The sequence below is a fragment of the Mytilus trossulus genome, unplaced genomic scaffold (assembly GCF_036588685.1).
Source record: "Mytilus trossulus isolate FHL-02 unplaced genomic scaffold, PNRI_Mtr1.1.1.hap1 h1tg000122l__unscaffolded, whole genome shotgun sequence".
NCBI lineage: Eukaryota > Metazoa > Mollusca > Bivalvia > Mytilida > Mytilidae > Mytilus > Mytilus trossulus.
Genome location: NW_026963298.1, coordinates 2,678,458 through 2,694,309, shown reverse-complemented (window position 1 = coordinate 2,694,309; position 15,852 = coordinate 2,678,458). Strand labels below are relative to the sequence as shown.

The window sequence follows — 15,852 nt, the reverse complement described above, 5'->3', positions numbered from 1 at the left end:
ATAGGATCAAATTTTTTCCAAATTTTTGAGGTCTTATAAAAAGCACCCAAGTGTTTTCACTTGTAATACTCATGCCCACTTCTACATCAATGATTCTGTGTTGATTGTTTATCAAATGCCACTAATTGTTTAAATGCCACAATTAAAAATTAAGAACCAAAATGAAATGTGTTTTGTAGATAAAATATTATGGTTTTGTAATAAATGTATAAACATGTGCACAGAGGACTAAGTTTAGTATATATGGAGGTGTTGGTTCAATAATTTCCTTTAAACCTTGTCTCCTATGACTATAATCAAATGTAAATCTAAAGTCATTAAGTGAATCAGGAAAAGTCACAAGAAAGTATATGATTAAGATCCAGTATATTCAAGGCCAAATTCAAATTACTTTTTTCCTCAAATGATAATCAATTTAATAACTTAAAATGTCTTAATCTATATATAGTATAAACCCTAGTATAAACCCTGATATATATAAGTATTTAAAACTTGCCTTATTAACTTGCAAGTACAGAATACATCATTACACCAAACATACATGTATGTAGATGTAAAAAAAAGTCAACACCATTCATAGAATTTTCGTAATAATCAAATTAAAAATATGGTGAAGTCCAACTAAAGTAGTCGATCATCTTCTGCAGCATTATTGCCGCTTTGATTATGTATTGATTCACTAGTCTGTAAACGAAGCCACATTAACGCAAATTTGTATTCCTTAGAGTTCTTAATTTCTGTCATTGTCTTGTCTTAAGTTTCTGGCAGAATCTTATACATGATACCACATAACACCAAAACAATTCCACTAAACATCAAGTAAACGTAGCTCTCCATAGACATCTGAAATAAATATACAGAGAATGAGTACAACCATTTATTGAATCTTGAATACATGAATATATACATAAAAAAAAATAAAGGTCTAGTGTAATGTAACACTACGGTTTCAGGTAAGGGTAAAGGTTGGGGCCTGTAAATATGTTTAAATCTGCTGAATTTGTTTAAGTCTGATGTTTTATCATATAAGGCAATTATGGTAAAAACATCCTTAAAGTTCAATAACTTTTATAGGGAGTCGTTGAACAATTTCCTCTCTATTGCCTTATTTTAGATCTTGAATGGTTGATCATTTTTGCATATTTAACATTTTACTTACCAATTATGGTTTTCTTAAAAGACACAAGGCAAAAATGCAAATGACTATAAATCTGATAAATCACATTTTTCACATTTATTAATTATCAGCAACTTAATATGAATTTTGATTTACATAGGAAGTTTATGAAGGATATAATTTAGAACAAAATGTTGATTGCCCAATTTTTTTTAATATAAGGACAGATTGCATATCAAAATTTGGCAATTAATGATTAAAATGGTGTATAACATTTCTATATATCATAGAAACAAGTGAGTAGTTGCATGGCATGTCTTCAACTTAAAATTTTGCACCACCTCCAAATCAGGTGTAATCACATAGACCAAGCATTGATGAATTAAAAATCAATCCAATCCAAAAATAAAATACCTAGCGCACAATACATTATGCTGCCAGGATAATCAGTTTAACCCCACTTGTTCTTATGAAAAGGTTTGTAACAGCAGAAAAAAACATAGGAAATGTAATACCAGTAACACTTGCAGATTAGTACCACCTTCCCCACTGAAAGATACAACAAATAAGTGTTAGAATATTTAAAGTATTGGATTAAAATAGAAAAATACTCTAGATGTTTCTTAACTCCTACACAAAAAATTAAAATGGATCAGAAGTGGCAATTGTTAGAAGCAGCATTAAATTAACAAAATCAATTGTAATATTTATATCTTATTATACCATAATGATTTAATCGATCTTACAAGTGTTAATTAATTTTTTATACTTGTGTCTAATACTGTATTATGTAATTTCACATGTTTCATCTTGAAAAAATAAATAATTATTAAAAAAACCTAATGCACACCAAGTGTGTATCAATGTCACTATGAAAAAATTGTGCGATTCAATCCAAAAGTTGTTAAAAAGTATTTGCAAACAAAAAATCAACACAGCTCATAGAACTTTCATGATACATAAACTTTAAAGTCCAACTAATTTAGTATTTATTTGTACTTTTATGTTACATGTAGTAGTCGAACTTCTTCTGTAGCACTATTGCTGCTTTGATTATCTGTTGTTTCACTAGCCTGTATAGAAAGCCACTTTAACACAAACTTGTATTCCTTAGAGTTCTTAATTTCTGTCATTGTCTTGTTTTTAGTTTCTGGCAGAATCTTATACATAATACCACATAACACCAAAACAATGCCACTAAACATTAAGTAAACGTAGCTCTCCATCGACATCTGAAATAAATATAACAGAAAATGATTAAAACCATTTATTGAATCTTGTGCATCTCGGTCTTTTTCTGAAATAGTTCTAACAAAACTTTGATTATTCAACCCTGTATACCACCATTGCCAATGTGAAATTAAAATTTTGAAAATACCTCGAACAAAGTCTTTTTTATTTCTTTCTGTGTGACATTAACATTCTGATGTCAAACAGGCGACTCTACACTAGAGTCGATGTGAATGCAGAATATGACAGTTGTCTATTTGTTTGATATGTTTTATCATTTGATTTTGCCATTTTGAATTTCAGAATTTTTTTTATTTTACTTTTGAATACATGAATATATACATGGACAGATTTGTAGGGTGTAATATAACACTACTGTTTCAGGTAAGGGTGACAGTTAGATCCTGTCAATATATTTAAACCTGCTGCATTTGTTTTCGCCTGTCCCAAGACAGAAGCCTGTTGTTCAGTGGTTATTGTTTGTTGATGTGGTTTTATACATGTTTTTTGTTTCTTGTTTTCTAAATAAACAACATCTTTGTTTCCCTTATTGGAATAGTTAATATTGTGGCATTTTCCTCCAATACAATGTACAACGTAGAAGACTTACTGCATAAATACCTCTGCTGGTGGACTTTCAGTCCCCGAGGGTATCATCAGCACAGTAGTCAGTACTTCGGTACTGACAGGATTTAACAAACTTTACTAATATTGTTTATAAATTTAGAAATTATTAAGAAACTAAGGTTTCAACTCCCTCAGGCAAAGTTAGTTTCAGATGAATTTGTCTATTTATTTTAAGTATTTTTGACATAAAGCTCTTCAATGGTTTCAGTACTTAAATGTCTTCAGATTTCAAATGTTTGGCTTTGAGCGTTCCTGATGAAGGTAAATCTAGAAAAGCACTTCAAATCCAAGAAATTATTAAACATGTTGTTTCAATTTTTTTTATATTTAATCAGCATCATGACAGTGATTAATCTCATTTTCCACATTTACTAATTAATGGCAATTCAATATGAACGTTGATTTATAAAGGAACTTTATGAAGGGTTTATTTTAGATAAAAATGTTGATTGCCCAAATTTATTTTAATATAAGGACAGATTGCATATCAAAGTTGGCAATTAATGATTAAAATGGTGTATAACATTTCTATATATCATAGAAACAAGTGAGTAGTTGCATGGCATGTCTTCAACTTAAAATTTTGCACCACCTCCAAATCAGGTGTGATCACATAAACCAAGCATTAATAAATTAAAAATCAATCCAATCCAAAAATAAAATACTTAGTGCATAATACATTATGCTGCCAGGATAATCAGTTCAACCCCACTTGTTCTTATGAAAAGGTTTGTAACAGCAGAAAAAACATAGAGAATGTAATACCAGTAACACTTGGAGATTAGTACCACCTTCCCCACTGAAAGATACAACAAATAAGTGTTTTACCTGTAATGATCTAAAACAAAACATCACTAGAAAGTTACATAGCCAATGTAAGGCAACTGACACATTAAATGCAGCACCTTGTGCATCTTTTTCAAAGAGTTCCTGAACAATAATATATGGTATTGGTCCTGAAAAATAATTAAATTCTTATTCATTATCTTTCTCTTGAGATTTATAAAATCTTTAAATGCATTTTAATCAAAAATTTCTTATGTATATTGAAATATTTGATACACAATTTATATTTTTATAATTTTGATTACTAACAAATACTAACAAATTTTCTAAATATACAATCTAATATTTAATGAGGCCAGGATAAGGTACCGGTACTTTCTGTATCAAACTAACAAATGTGAAAGTTTTCAATAAAGTATGTATAATTTAAAAAAAAAATGATAAAAAAATTCTTATTTAATAACAAAAAAACTGTATTCTTTATGAACACAAACCAGAGTACCAGTTTTGAATTTCATATCTAAAACAGAGGGCCTCAGTGGCAGAGTGTTCGAAGTAGTGCAACTTCTGTATCATTTATCTGTTTACATTGTGGTTGTGAGTTTGAATCATGCACATCACAGGTTCGTTTGAGTTTCATCTTTATTGACCTGTATTGCCATTTTCCCTCCAAGGGACAGTGGTTCCCTCTAAGCACTACAACTTCCTTTACCTATACTGCCACAAAATAACTAACAGTGCTGAGCTGTTGAAAGCTGTATGGTTGCCTTAAACTGCCAACATCAACTTTCTTTGAACTTTGATGATGTTGAATCATTCACATTCATACCACATCTCCTTTCTGTTATATTTAACACCAATAACCAACATATCAATCATTTTTCAGGAAAATCAACATTGTTTTTACATAAACATCCCAACATGACGACACATTTTTTGATATGTTTTGTTTTCAGCAATAATGTTGTGCATCATGTATAAATTCTAACCAAAGATGAGAACTCTATATATAGTCAGAGTGCTTGTAAGTACTGAACTGTAAAGATTGCCTCAATTTATCATTGGGGAAAAAAATCAAATATTGCATTGGTTGTAGTTTACTTAACAGTTATTCTTGACAAAGGAAGATCACTCCAATTTTTATAAAGAAAACTTTAACAATGACATCACTTATATTTTTAGAACAGATATTAGATTCCGGCTCCTTGCAAAAGTAATGTTATTTACTTGACAAGTGTAACATCATTTTGTGCCTTGAATATCTGAGCATATGTTATACGTTAAATTTCTGGAAATGTTCATGGAATAGGATGTATAGAATGTACTGTTCAATGCACTATATTTTGTGTATAAAAAAAGTAGTGATAAGCCTTAGAATAATTAGATATCAAGTCAGTCCCATAAGGTTTTGATTGCATTTCATGCAATCTTTACCTAAACACCTTTGACAATGTGGAATTATCCATAATGATATCTGTTGATATGGACAATTGACTTAATTCAGTGCATTAAATCAAACAAGTGGACAGTGTGACAACAATGACAGAAATTAATCCTACATATAATTGCTTACCTCAATGACAGGTAACAGCTGATTAATACCTGTAAAAAATGCCCCTCCCAAATGGTCCAAATAATGTATACAATTATAAAACAAAAGCATGAATTTACTTACCCAGTCCTAAGGAAAACAAGACAATATATGCAAAAACTGGTACAATTGCAAAGTAAGGACATACGTTCCCAGAATTCTGAAAACAAAATAGAAGTATATTCAGAAAAACATGCATATGATGAAAGGTCAGATTAAATATGGTCATGACATTCTCTTTCCCTTACAACTGCTATCTCAAATAAAGAAATATCATTGGAAGATGTTTAATCCAGAAGTCACTAAAAAATCTTGTTTATATGGAAAGGACGATATTTTATTAATCAATAAAATATTCTTTATGAACAGAAAGGAATAGCATGTTTTGTTAATTATAACTCTGCTCTAAACAAAGATTTATGTAACATTTAGGATACCAGTACTTTAGCTATGTCATACAAATTCATACTACGTTCTGCTTCTTAAAAAAACCCACTTATGCTTGGGAAAACTAATTGCTTAGTTTCATGATGTCTGATTTGCTAGGAATTCAGCATAACTATCAAATGATTGTACTTATGATAAAATATTAAATAGCAACATTTGTTATGAGAATAGCAAAATATCAGAAAAGAGACACATACATCATATCAAATGCATATGTTTGGACATGAAATAATACACGTCCATTTTTATCTTGGTAGCCCCAAAACAGTTGAAATCAAGTTTTTACTTCAGGATAAACAATACAAAATAGTGAGTTATGAACAAAATTACAATATTATTGCAATGATTGATAATTTTACTTAATCTAAACTTCAGAAATATGGTTTTATTACTCTTGTGCATCTAATTATTGTCAATAACTAGGTCCTCAATGCTCTTCAACTTCGTACTTTATTTGGCCTTTTAACATTTTTTGATTCGAGTGTCACTGATGAGTCTTTTGTAGACGAAATGCGCATCTATCGTAACTTTAAAATTTTAATCCTGGTATCTATGATGAGTTTATTTACAACCACTGGGTCGATGCCCCTGCTGGTGGAGATTTACTTCCCCAAGGGTATCACCAGCCCGGTAGTCATCACTTCTGTGATGACTTGAGGTATCATTGATATGTTCATAATTATAACTTAACTAATAACCAAATTTTGAATTTTTGAAATACTAAGGCTTTTCTATCTCAGGAATAGATAACCTTTGCTGTATTTGGCAAAACTTTTAGGAATTTTTGATCCTCAATGCTCTTCAACCTCGTCTTTTATATTTGGCCTTTTTAACATTTTTTTATTTAAGCGTCACTGATGAGTCTTTTGTAGGCGAAATGCGAGTCTGGCGTAACTATAAAATTTCAATCCTGGTATCTATGATGAGTTTATTTACATACAATGATAACTTACTGATCAAATCCTTTCATAAACTATGCCAACAAAGTCATCATAACAGTTAAGCTTTTCTGATAACTTTGTTTTGGATTGACACATGTAATAATATTTTCAATTCATGTACCAGATAAACATGTTAAATAACATCTCTACAACAAATTGGTGTCTAAAAATAAATAAATGCATGCATAAAACTAAAAAAATTGTAAGTGTCTCGCCTACTTTTGCTGTAAATCGCAGGCTCAACCAAAATGAGGAAAAAAAAAAAAAAAAATATTCCTCTTGATACTATCTTATGATTGTAAGAAGCTTCTGTCCAAGTTTGGTAAAAATCAAGGATAGTTAATGAATCTAATAAATGTTTTGAAAAATTTAACTGCAGACTGTATGTAATGTTAACTGGAAGAAAATCTAATAGATATAGGAAGATGTGGTGTGAGTGCCAATGAGACAACTCTCCATCCAAATAACAATTTAAAAATTAAACCATTATAGGTTAAAGTACGGCCTTCAACACGGAGCATTGGCTCACACCGAACAACAAGCTATAAAGGGCCCCAAAATTACTAGTGTAAAACCATTCAAACTAAGTCCATTTAAAAGTAAAATACAGAAAAAATGGAGTTATCTTTTTACAAAATTTACTTCTGGATATAATCTTATGATCATAAATAAGCTTCTGTCCAAGGTTGGTACAAACCCAGGATAGTTTAAGAAAGCAATTAAAATTTTAAAAAAATTAACCACAGAGTGAATGTAATGTTTCCCCGTAGAAAAACTAAGTCCATTTAAAAGTAAAGTACGGAAAAAATGGATTAATTTTTTTACAAAATTTACTTCTGGATACTATCTTATGATCATAAACAAGCTTCTGTCCAAGTTTGGTACAAACTCAGGACAGTTTAAGAAAGTTACTAAAATTCTAAAAACTTTAACCACAGAGTGAATGTTATGTTTCCCCGCAGAAAAAACTAAGTCCATTTATAAGTAAAATACGGAAAAAATGCAATTTTATTTTTACAAAATTTACCTCTGGATACTATCTTATGATCATAAACAAGCTTCTGTCCAAGTTTGGTAGAAATCTAGTATAGTTTAAGAAAGTTATTAAAATTTCAAAAACTTTAACCACAGAGTGTATATTTTTGGATGCCGCCGCCGCCGCTGACGACGACGACGGAATGTAGGATCGCTTAGTCTCGCTTTTTCGACTAAAGTCGAAGGCTCAACAAAAAAGGTGGCAGATTTTATTTAACACCATTTTGCATTAGTAAATAGAGCACATTAGACGTTTAACTTGAACAAGACTTGAGTGAAAAGATATAACAGTACCTCACATTGACGACTGGCCATAAACAGCACAAATAATGCACCTCCCATAATTCCTGTAGTGAACAGTAATACTGTTCTTCTTCCCTTTTCCTGCACACTCAAAGAAATTGGTGTTGTGAAAAAATTCATCAAAGTTGTTCCAAAAACCATCCATTCGATAAGTTCTATTTCTACTCCTGAACCTTGGTATATAAAACTTGAGTAGGCAATTACCTAAAATTAAAAATAATTTTTCAGAAATAAAACAGAAGTTTTTTTTTGTGTTATATTAAATTCATTTAGTCTAAAGTAGAACACATGTTAATATATTTTGCATAACTGATAATCATATTCACTATGTAATTTCAATTTATCCAGATCTTCTTAAAGGCTATAGAATCGAAACAAAAATCTGATCAATAGTTTACCTCTAACATGTGATCCCCTAAATTCTAAATTGCCAAAATATAAATGCCAAATTAATTAATGCCTTCCTGCATCTCTTGCAAATTTACTTGCTCAAATGCAACATTTAACAGGCTTAATGTACTTATAGTTTTTCAGATGATTTATTTTTGTATCCAATGATTTCTTCTTTGATGAATATTTATCAATTATCATAATTATTCTTCGAAAATAAACATGGTGATTTGTAATCATATTTATATCTGTAATCTGTAATCTGTAATATATATTCTAACTCATTAAATACTTTAAAATCTAAAATATTTATCTAAAGATATCACTGTTTAAGAGTAGACAACCAATCGACAATTAGGATTCATAAAATGTTATTATCTACTTTCTTTTCTTTTTCTTTATATCATCTAATTGCAACAGTCTATACCTTTCACAATGGAGATTGTAACATAATTGTCTACATTTTGGATCTATAATGTTCTGTATCACTTTAAAAACTTTTTCATTTCTTAACATTGTCATGTAAGTAAAGGCATCTATGATCAGTTGTAAAATGTCAAAATGTTCATCTTTCATATTAAAAACAGCTAACTCTTCACTACAGTAATTAATTAAATCTTCCTAAATTGGTTTTCTGATATCTTCTTAACTTTTACACGTTAATAAAAATAATAATCATTGTTTAACAACTCTAAACATAAGGCACAAGACCTTGGAAATTCCTCCAGTAAAAGAGATTGAGCTAAAGTTACTTTGGGTATTACTTGATCTTTATCTATATGTTTTACTAAAGTATCTGATTCTATTTCATTTCCTTCTAAAAAAGATTCTTCATTAATCATGTTGACCAAAGGTAAGTTGATACTATCACATACTTGAGTGTCAGTAGGAGAATTCACAGATAATACTTGCTTATCATCTATGGAGTCTATATCACAAATTGAACATATATAATGGTGTGTATCTAAATTTAAACTTTGGTTTAAACTAAAATACTGGTCGAAGCATGTTTTGAATTGTAAAAATGAAGCAGATGAAAACTGTATGATTAAATCCCCCTTTTCAAAGTTGCTTGAATATCAATATCTCTATTTGCAGCTTCCTTAATTTTATTTAAAGTTCTTTTCTCATTTAATACATAATTCTTAGTAGTTTGAATACTCTTGCTGGGTGTATATATTTTGGTTGGAACAAATCTCTACTTGACATTCTCGACATTTTGAGTATATTGTATACTATTACTGTTGGTTGTATCTACTCAGAAACAGTGATTTGGAAAAAATGTTTAAATAAAACAATTGTCTTTCATAAAACTGTTCTTTGTTTAAAAGGTTTTGATTAGTTGATTGTTGGTTGCTTTACGCCGCATTAGCACAAAAAGGCTATATCATGGCGAGAGCTTATTCAATAATTTTTACAATTTAAAGCATATTTTTAAAATAAGACAAAAGGTCCTTCAATATACTAAAATCCTTGACTAAAGCAAATTTATTATATACAAATAAAAATCAACAGTAAAATAACGTGATAAAAATTAAAATCGATTTAAATATAATAACATTCTTATATTCTATAATAAATTCCAATTTCTTTTAAAAAAGCAACAATATTTGTAAATGGAACATTATTGAATAAATCATACATATTATTGACATTGAAATGCTTCTTACGAATATCAGCAAAGTCAATACAATTAATTAAAACATGTTTAATAGTACACTTGCAGTTGCAAGGTACACATTGTGGTTCATCTTCATTTTCTAAAAGATACTTGTGTGTTATTCTAGTATAACCAATACGACATTTAGTAATAACACACTGATCATTTCTGCACATAATATTATTAAAAGGTTTGCCTAAATTAGGTTTAATTTCATGCAATTTATTATCATCTTTTTTACTCCATTTATTTTTCAATATATTAAAAACATATTCTCTAATATTAGATTTAAAATCAGTATATGGTATATCACAGTTAGATAGAGGGTCACCCAGGGCATTCTTTGCCTCAAGGTCTACAGCTGTGTTTCCAATGATTCCAACATGACTCGGAACCCATAGAAATATTACTTCTTTAAGAAGAATTTTTAAATTCATCATTACATATAAAATTTTGAAAATTGTTGGGTTTTTAATTTTAGTATTTCGTATAGCTTGTAAGCATGAAAGTGAATCCGAACATATAATAAATTTCGATTTATCTGAAGAAGCAATAAATTTCAAAGCCAAAATTATTGCTTCTGCTTCAGCAGTAAAGATGGATGCATCAGATGGCAAACGGAGGGTTGCAGCTCTGTCCCTGAAGACAGCAGAAGATGCAACTCTGTCACCATCTTTTGATCCATCAGTATAGACAGTTGAAAAATCTAGATAATCGGCTTTAATTTCAGCATAGTGTTGCTAAATTAAAAGAGGATTTGTTTTATTTTTATTGTGTTCACGGAGATCAAATATCATTTTTGGTTTGGGAAGTTCCCATGGAGGACATTTGCAAGTTTTAACTTGAGCAACAGATTTTAAATCAAAAGAAGCTAAATGTGGTTTTAAACGTATACCTCACGGAGGAATTTTATTTTCATAAAGGTTTAAAAGGTAAAAGGACTGTTAAATAAAAACTTCTTTAAAATTTCTTCATAAAATCAAGATGGCGACTATGAGTCGGCTATTGTTCTTCATCTCGTGTATCTCATTTGTTTCTCAAAAAATGGCAGTAAATGTATTTTCACTTTGCTAAAACATCATTCAGGGTTCTCAATGGGGATACAGGAAATAAAAGTTCACATTAAAACACTATTCAGACTTTTTATTCAATTTGTGACTTAATAAACACAATTTTTTGGATGGAGAGTTGTCTCATCGGCACTAACACACCATCTTCCTATATCCACTTATGTTTGAGCTTGTCAAACTCATTCCAGACATTGCTGATATAAACTTTGATTAAGGATTCATTAATTACTATAGGAAATTATGCTTTAGAGTGCATACATTACTTTATAATAAATATGTTCAAGGGGCACAACTGTTGTAAAAATTTGTAAGGGTTCTACGGAACCCAGTGTCTTGCCTACTTTAGCTATTAATTGCAGGTTCAACAAAAATGAGGGGAAAAAAAATCATAAAATTATTTTTTTGATACTACTTTTGATTGTAAGAAGCTTCTGTCCATGTTTGGTAAACAATCCAGGATAGTTTATGAATCTAATAAATGTTTCAAAACTTTTATTAGATTGCAGACATTATAAGAAAGTTATTAGAATTTTAAAAATCTTTATCAGCAGAGTGAATGTAATGTTTCCCAACAGACAAACTAAGTCCATTTACATAATGAAAATACGGAAAAAAGGGATTTTCATTTTTACAAATTTTACTTCTGGATGCTATCTTCCGATCATAAACAAGCTTCTGTTCAAGTTTGGTAGAAATCCAGTATAGTTTAACAAAGTTATGAAAATTTCAAAAACTTTAACCACAGAGTGAACTGCAGCTGCAGCCGTATTGTAGGATGTCTTGCTTTTTCGACTGAAGTTGAAAGATTTCTGAAGCATTACTGCTATAAAAGAGGGAAGAAATATACCAGAGGGACAGTAAAACTCATGAATCTAAAAAAAAAATGAAAAGGCAATAGCTAAAAATGAAAAAGACAAACAGACAAACAAAAGTACACACAACATAGAAAACTAAAGAATAGGCAACACGAACCCAAACAAAAACTAAGGGTGATCTAGTGGTATAAACCGTTCGAGATAAATTAAAAAATATCTCCTAGGAATATACAGAAAAAAAAGTCAACATGTATCATGGCCATTCTGGATTTTGTAATTTAGTGGTGGCATGTGTTGCTGTGTTACATATTTTTTTTCTTTCCTTGTTTTGTACATACATTTTGCCCTTATCTTTCTTGCTTTATTTGTTTTACATTTGTTATTTTCAGGGCTTTTTATAGTTGACTGTGTGGTATTGGCTCTGCTCATTGTTGAAGGCTAGTGACTTATAGTTGCTAATATTAGTGTAATTTGGTATCTTGTGCGTCTCATTGGAAATCATACCACTTCTTCTTATTTTTACTGTGGATTCATTATTATTCGTTGTATACCAATTTTCGTGGATCTCGTGTGAATATGTATGTGTTGAACAAATAATTAATTCTCTTAAAGCTTGTATTGAAAGTCCACAGTATATTCATATAAAATCAAAGTTACACCTTAGTTTTTTCTTCTATAACTTTATCTCTAATGATATATATATATATAAGTATATGCTTGTTCCATTTATAAGACAACAAATGTAAATGATACCTACTATGTTGATTCCTGACAGTTGCTGAGCAATTTGCAGGAAACATACGAGAAACAGACCAACTCTGAACTCTGGTTTTCTAAACAACTCTCTAATTTTTGTTAATGTTAAAACATCCTCCGTGAAGGCTTCCTTTTTCAAACGTTCCAATTCTTTGTCAACCTCATTTGGTGGACATAACAACTTAAGTGCTATAAAAGAGCATACTATATATATATATATATATATATATGAATTGTAATAGGGGAGCAGCATGTCATATATATATGACATTTTTTACATTTGAATGTAAATGTTTGTATGATAAGTAGTAATAGTAGATATTATCTTTGAACTTTTAACACTGTTATAATAAAGAAATAAAAATATCTCACAAACACTTAGGCAAAAACAAAGTACATATAATATAAAGCTAAACCATATTAAAATTAGCAAAGAGCATGACATGAAATAGTAATTACTTAAATATTTTTGCAGGGGCATATAAAAGACAAAACTGATAAATACTTTTTTAACAAGATATCATAATGTTTTTGAAATACAATGCATTGCATACTATCTAACATTTTACCTTCCCTAGCCTTGTTGTTTCTCTCAAGATCTTTTGTCTGAAGTAGTATGTAAACTGGACTATCTGGACATTTATAAAGGAAGAGGTTGAATAATACTGGTACTATATTAAAAAATAATAGCCATTGCCATCTGTCTTTGTGGCCTAAAACAAAATAATTATATAAATTCGTTAAACATTATTGATACGGATAGATAGCTTGCTATGAGATATGGGTATTGCTCATTTTTGAAAGCTGTATGGTGACCCTAAGTTCCTTATTGTTTTGTCAAATGGTCTCTGTTGGAGATCTGTTTCATTGCAGATCTTGTCTCATAGCATTATAATTATTATGTTATAATTTAAAATTGCATGGAATTGAAACACATTTATTTATAGCATTTTTAAGACTTTCTGTATATACCTGTATATTGCAATTTATGTCAAATTGTCTCAAGTAAGTTTGCTCTTCAGTAGAAGAGTCAAGTCATATCAATGATTTGCAAACAATATATAATATCTCATGGCGTTCAGGTTTTTTTGTATCTTATTTCTACAATATATGACCAAGTGTGACACTAATCAGGTAACCTCATATAAATTATATATTACCAAAACAAAACTGTTCATATCTATAATGTATGTAACTAATTTTAAAAACCTTAAGTAACAACAGATATTTCAAGAAAGCATAGGACATACATATCTGTTTCAGGCAATGACACACTATAGGTAAAACCCCTTATCTGGTTGATATATCATAAAAATTTTACCAAACAATAAATACTAACAAAGTTTTATTTGATGTGGTTACATGGGTTTGAAATACTCTTTAACATCAAGTGTTAAAAGGTCAATTTTGAATACTGTCAGCGTGAAAATGGTGAAAATTTTATCATGAATCGCCAAAATATCCACATTGTGTTTTTTCAGTGGTCACAAATAGTTAACCGTTACATTAAACTTACTGTGATTTAAAGAAAAAAATATAGTTAAATACTTTATCATCATTAAGAAAATATTCTTTTAATCGTCATGCACCAAAAATTGCTCTGTGTAAATATCATTTTGGAGGATTTCTCCCACCAAATGTCATAAAGGTTACCCCCTTTGATCTGAAAATTCTTCTATAACTAATCTAGTACTCAAATATTATAAAAATATCCAAAGAATGACGTCATTTGATAAATTGCATCACCCCAATGACCGTTCATTTAGGACTCATTTTGAGTGAAATATTTCTGAAGAAGCTTGCATAAATTAAAACAGAGTTTATGTATAAAAAAAATAAATAAATAAAAATGAGTAGGGGTGTGATGAAGGGTGCGTATCAAAGTTGCGCGCTATGGTTTTAACAGCAGGCTATATGTGAAATATTCAGAACTACTGTATTTACTACTAAATGTATGATAAATGTTAAAAAAACCATGGATACTGGGTAAATACTCTTATTTTGCATATATAATGTTAAATTCATATGCAACAAGTGACTGGTGAACACTTATGTTTAATCAATTCTTGAACAATGCATGAATATATCATAAACTAAGTTTTTCTGTGCACATTTTTATAATTTTTAAAGCATCCATATCATATAATCTTTGCGCAGCACAGTACATTCTATTGAAAATATTCAATTTTCTTTGTTATAAAAAGTGTTGTGCGCAGCACAGAACATTTCAGTACAGAATAAACATGGAATTTATTCAAAATTTAAATAACAAAAAATCAAGCAAATTCCATAATTAAAAATAATTCCAAGTTCAAATAATCATGATAATAGCCTGTTATATTCTTTTTTATATATGTGCTAACATTGAGATTCATTTGATATCAACTGCACAGTAAACATATTATTCTCCTTACCTAAAATTGAACTTATGCCTAGGAATGATGAAAAACATATCCCAGCTGTAATTGAGAGCTGAAACCATCTGTCATATGTACCATACGAGCCTTTCACTTTATTTAGGGTGAAATTAGATATTTCCATAGCATACATTCCTGACAATATCAATCCAATACCTATAAAATAAAAACAAAATAGGTCTTTATATTCTCATTTATAGATAGAAGAAGATGTGGTATGAGTGCAAATAAGACAACTCTCCATCCAAGTCACAATTCATAAAATAAACCAATATAGGTCAAAGTACGATATTCATCAAGAAGTCTTGGTTCATACCAATTATCAAGCTTTTATTTAAAGGGCTTCAAAACTTACTAGTATGAAACCATTCAATCAGGAAAACCAAGGTCTAGCCGTTATGAATAAATTGAATTACTGAGCGCAGCTGGATGTGACCGCAGAGGTCCAACCTGGAACAGTTGGGGCAAAAATGGTTCCCCCCACAAATATTTGTTTACCACCTCTCCTAATTTTTCTTCACTCCCCCCTTTTCCCAAAAATAAATTCTTTCCTCAAGATATGGTCAAAATCTCAATTCAAAATTCTAATGAAATTTGCAACCATAATTTCCCATTTTATAATTTAAAAGCAGTACTGGAAAGGGAGGTAATCCAAATTTAACATTTT

The 15,852-nt window shown here is 29.8% G+C and overlaps 1 protein-coding gene across 1 annotated transcript; it reads right to left on the bottom strand.

Annotated features, from left to right (window-relative positions):
• Window positions 1-656: 656 nt before the first annotated feature.
• LOC134700142 (solute carrier family 2, facilitated glucose transporter member 1-like) lies at window positions 657-15,334 on the bottom strand. Its single transcript, XM_063561507.1, has 8 exons — window positions 15,183-15,334; window positions 13,338-13,481; window positions 12,770-12,957; window positions 8,069-8,281; window positions 5,436-5,511; window positions 3,803-3,930; window positions 2,117-2,349; window positions 657-843 (listed from the first exon to the last, which is right to left on the bottom strand). The coding sequence occupies exons 1-7, from the start codon at window positions 15,316-15,318 to the stop codon at window positions 2,119-2,121; spliced, it is 1,116 nt and encodes a 371-aa protein (XP_063417577.1). The 5' UTR covers window positions 15,319-15,334; the 3' UTR covers window positions 657-843; window positions 2,117-2,118.
• Between the last annotated feature and the right edge of the window lie 518 nt (window positions 15,335-15,852).